General features: G+C 49.8%; 1 protein-coding gene across 1 annotated transcript in view; it reads right to left on the reverse strand.

The window, feature by feature from the left end:
• LOC107096149 overlaps positions 1 to 3,532 on the reverse strand; it is a 19,604-nt gene that overhangs the window by 10,463 nt on the left and 5,609 nt on the right. Inside the window, exons 2-4 of the mRNA XM_015392665.1 lie at positions 3,095 to 3,181; positions 1,651 to 1,823; positions 415 to 543 (exon numbers count right to left, since the gene is read on the reverse strand). Coding sequence (XP_015248151.1) covers positions 415 to 543; positions 1,651 to 1,823; positions 3,095 to 3,181 — 389 coding nt within the window. The remainder of the gene's footprint in view (positions 1 to 414; positions 544 to 1,650; positions 1,824 to 3,094; positions 3,182 to 3,532) is intronic.

Raw genomic sequence — 3,532 nt, forward strand, 5'->3', positions numbered from 1 at the left:
GGTCCGACAGGCTGTGGCTGGAAAAGATCCACAACTATAAGAGGCGGTGCCGAGCGGATCAGCCCCGGGACGCGTTGCTGTGTTTGCAGAACTTCCTGGTTCTTTTCTTCCCTTTGTTCTGTTAATATTCTGGTTCTGAGGCCAAACAGAACCGCTGCTGGAGCAGAATTCCCTCCAGCTGAGAGAAGATGGACAGAACCCAGACCTGGTTCTGAAACCCAGACCTGGTTCTGAAACCCAGACCTGGTTCTGAAACCCAGACCTGGTTCTGAAACCCAGCCTCATCCGACCCGATAAGAGCTACTACTGGGTTCTGGAAGCACTGATACCTGCTCTACTTTCTCAGTTCTGCGTTAAAACCTAGAACCTGTCCTGTTTCCTATCAGAACCTGGTTCTGATCCGGTCTCACTCACCATCATCCTTCACCAGAACCTCCTTCTGGCAGGTGTCCTGGACATTGACGGTGCAGTTGACGATGAAGTCGGGCGTGGCGCAGTCTCGGGACGCCTCACACTGGTAACACTGGATCTGGAGACCCAGTCCTGCAGAGGAAACACCGGGATCAGTGGAACAGAACCAGAACCAGACACGAAGAGAACCTGGAGCTGTTACCCAGGGAACGGACCAGAACCAGAACCACTGAGAGGCAGGACCATGTCAGAGGTTTGTTCTCCTGAACTCGGGTTCTGATCCCGGTCGGACCTTTGACAGACACACGGAGTAAAACTGGAACTGGGAGGTCCTTGGACCTGCAGGTCCTCCTCCTCTTTCTGGACCAGAACCGGCCGACCCGGCTAGGAGGAGTTAGTTTTCCAGGACAGGGAGGAGCTTCATGAGGAGGATCAGACCTGCATGACTCAGGAGGAGCAGCTGAATGAAGTGATGAAGATGATTCACCTTCATCACCAGGTCCATTCTGATAAACGCCGGTTCCTCCAGGTTCTTCTGCCTCCAGAGGAACCGCTCCTCATTCATTCCCAGGATGGGAGCAGAACCTCTGCTGATGGGCTCCACCGGGCAACACGTCGGTTCTGATCCCCGTCCAGGTCCAAACGGACTCCTCCGGTCCAGAAGGGTCCAGAGGCTGAAAGCCTCCAGTCCTGGTCTACTCAGGTCTTCTGTCCCTGAGGATCCAGAACCAGCCTGCTTCTGGTCCTCATCATCTCCTCATCTGTGATGCAGAGACGTCCATCAGAGATCCATCATCCTGAGTCCCCACCATGATGGACACATCTCTCCAGAGGAGAGGACGGTCCAGCAGCTGGACCTGCTGGACGGAGAGCCGTCTCCTGGAGCTCCTCCTGGCCGAGGTCTCCTCGCTGCCCTGGAGAAGTTCTGGAGCTCCTCCTGAGGTCAGATGGTCCATCTCTGCTGTAGATCAGGTCCAGGACAAGAGCTTCTAATTGTCTCCAACTTGTTGTTCTTTCATCTCAGCTCAGAGCTGCTGATGAAGAGGAGGAGGAAGATCCTGCAGGATCAGATTGAGCAGCAGATCTTCTGCCTGATCTCCAGGAAGCTGCTGCGTCCGGAACCAAACGGCTCAGCTGGATCCAGAAGCAGAAAGATCTAAAACAGCTTCTGCTCACTTTGCTCCTTTATGTCCTGCGTGGAAAGTTGGTGTCGTCATGCAGCAGAGGTTCGGTTCCTACCTGAGCCCAACAGGAGCAGCAGCAGAGCGCAGGAGGTCCACATCCTTCCAGCAGGAGTCAGATCCTCCTCCTGCAGCCGCTCCACATCAGCCCTGCTGCGGGTGCGCGGGATGCGCGTGGCCGACGGCAGCGCGTGATCCGATCCTCTGATTGGAGCTGATTCTCCTGCTAACCTTTTATTTCACCGCTCAGTGAACAAAGAACGAGTCTAAACTTTATTACTGATGACAGAGAAAAGCAGAACGAAACATAAATAAATAAACAATAAATAAATAAACAATCAATAAGTAAACAATAAATAAATAAACAACTTTTGACCCAAAGGAGGAAAGTCTGGTTGCTTCAGGAAGTTTCCCCGGGCGGCAGCAACCAGGGGGCGACATCAGCAACAGCAACCATCTGTCAGAGCATTGCTGCGAACTCAGAGCTCTCATCTCTGTTTATTGCTGATTGCCTGTTGGTTGCACAGCTTGAAGTAAAGCCACCGGCAGCCATATTGGTACTCCCTGGTTGTAAACAATCTGCGCTACAGCATCGAATAACGATGTTTTCACTTTCAGGAGGAATTAAGACTTTAAAATAAAGATAAATTCATCAGTTTGACACAGACTGGCTGTTTCACAGCATCAGTAGATTAACTTTAACTTAGAATAAATAAATAAAACCATCTCATTGAATGACGTCTATAAAGCTGCCTGTGATTTACTGCTCTAATCTGCTTCATTGAAGCTTGGATAATTACACATTAAGACATAATTAAACAATCTGAGTGGTTTAAATCAGCATTTATATTTTAATCAAGGAACAAATCAGATCTGCAGGGAGGAGAGGAAGGAAAACCAGGTTGGAACCAAAGCTGCAGCTGAAGCTCTGATCAGTCAGAGATAGTTTCAGTTTTAATTCGTCCTTCTGCTGATGGTGAGCCAGCCTTCCTCCTGCAGACCGCCCTCCGTCTCCAACTGGGAGGAGCTGTCACCCTGCTCTGACCGGCCTCTAGGGGGCGTCGGTCTCTATTTATTGCTTTAGTTGTTTCTGTAATTCCCTAAGGGGATGGATCAACATGCTGAGAGACGATAAAGTGATTTCCATTTATTCTCTGGTTCTGATGGCTGGATTCCACCGGGCTGAACGCCGCTCCAGCGGCGCCTGGTCCGCTCCTCCTTAGTTCGGTCTACCTAAAGCATCTCTGCAGACCCTCCAGGGTGGTCAGGAAGGAGTTTCTTGTTCTCTGATGTTTCGGCCTACTTCATCCTGTCTGACAGGTTCTGTTCTAGATTTCTCTGGATTATCAAGGGGTTGATTACTTTCTAAAGAGGCATCACAGAGTTTTATGCTAATACTGCCACCTGTGGCCAAAACCCAGAACTGCAGCCTTGTTCTGCTGGTTCTGGTAGCTCATAGCTTTTGTTCCTCAGGTGGAGCTGCTGTTGATGTCTGAGCTCACCTGGATGCAGGTGGTCTCTGAGCGTCCAGAAGTCGTTTGCTTGGCGTCACGCCGACCAGCGCAGGAACTTCTGACCCAAAGTAAAGTCTGGAAAACAGGTAACAGGCTGACAGACGCATCGACGGTGAACCAGAGGCTTCAGTCTGATCATCGAACCAGATTTTATTCAGAAAACATCAATTAAAAAGGATAAAAACCAGTTTTATTAAAAACATAAATCATGTCTTTAACGAGGGTGTGATTACTTTTCACACACAGCCGGTGGCTACAAAGTCATTAACAGATAACTCTGATGATGCAAACTCTGTGGGGGTGTGAATCCTTTCTTTGCTGACCCCGCCAGAAAAACTTTAGTCCTTTATTAATGTTGAATGAAACGGTTCTGGTTCCGTCGGGTTCAAAGAGCTTCTCCTCAGCAGAGCAGACCTGGAAAGACTC

Source organism: Cyprinodon variegatus, unplaced genomic scaffold (assembly GCF_000732505.1).
Source record: "Cyprinodon variegatus isolate N-32 unplaced genomic scaffold, C_variegatus-1.0 Scaffold602, whole genome shotgun sequence".
Classification (NCBI taxonomy): Eukaryota; Metazoa; Chordata; class Actinopteri; order Cyprinodontiformes; family Cyprinodontidae; genus Cyprinodon; species Cyprinodon variegatus.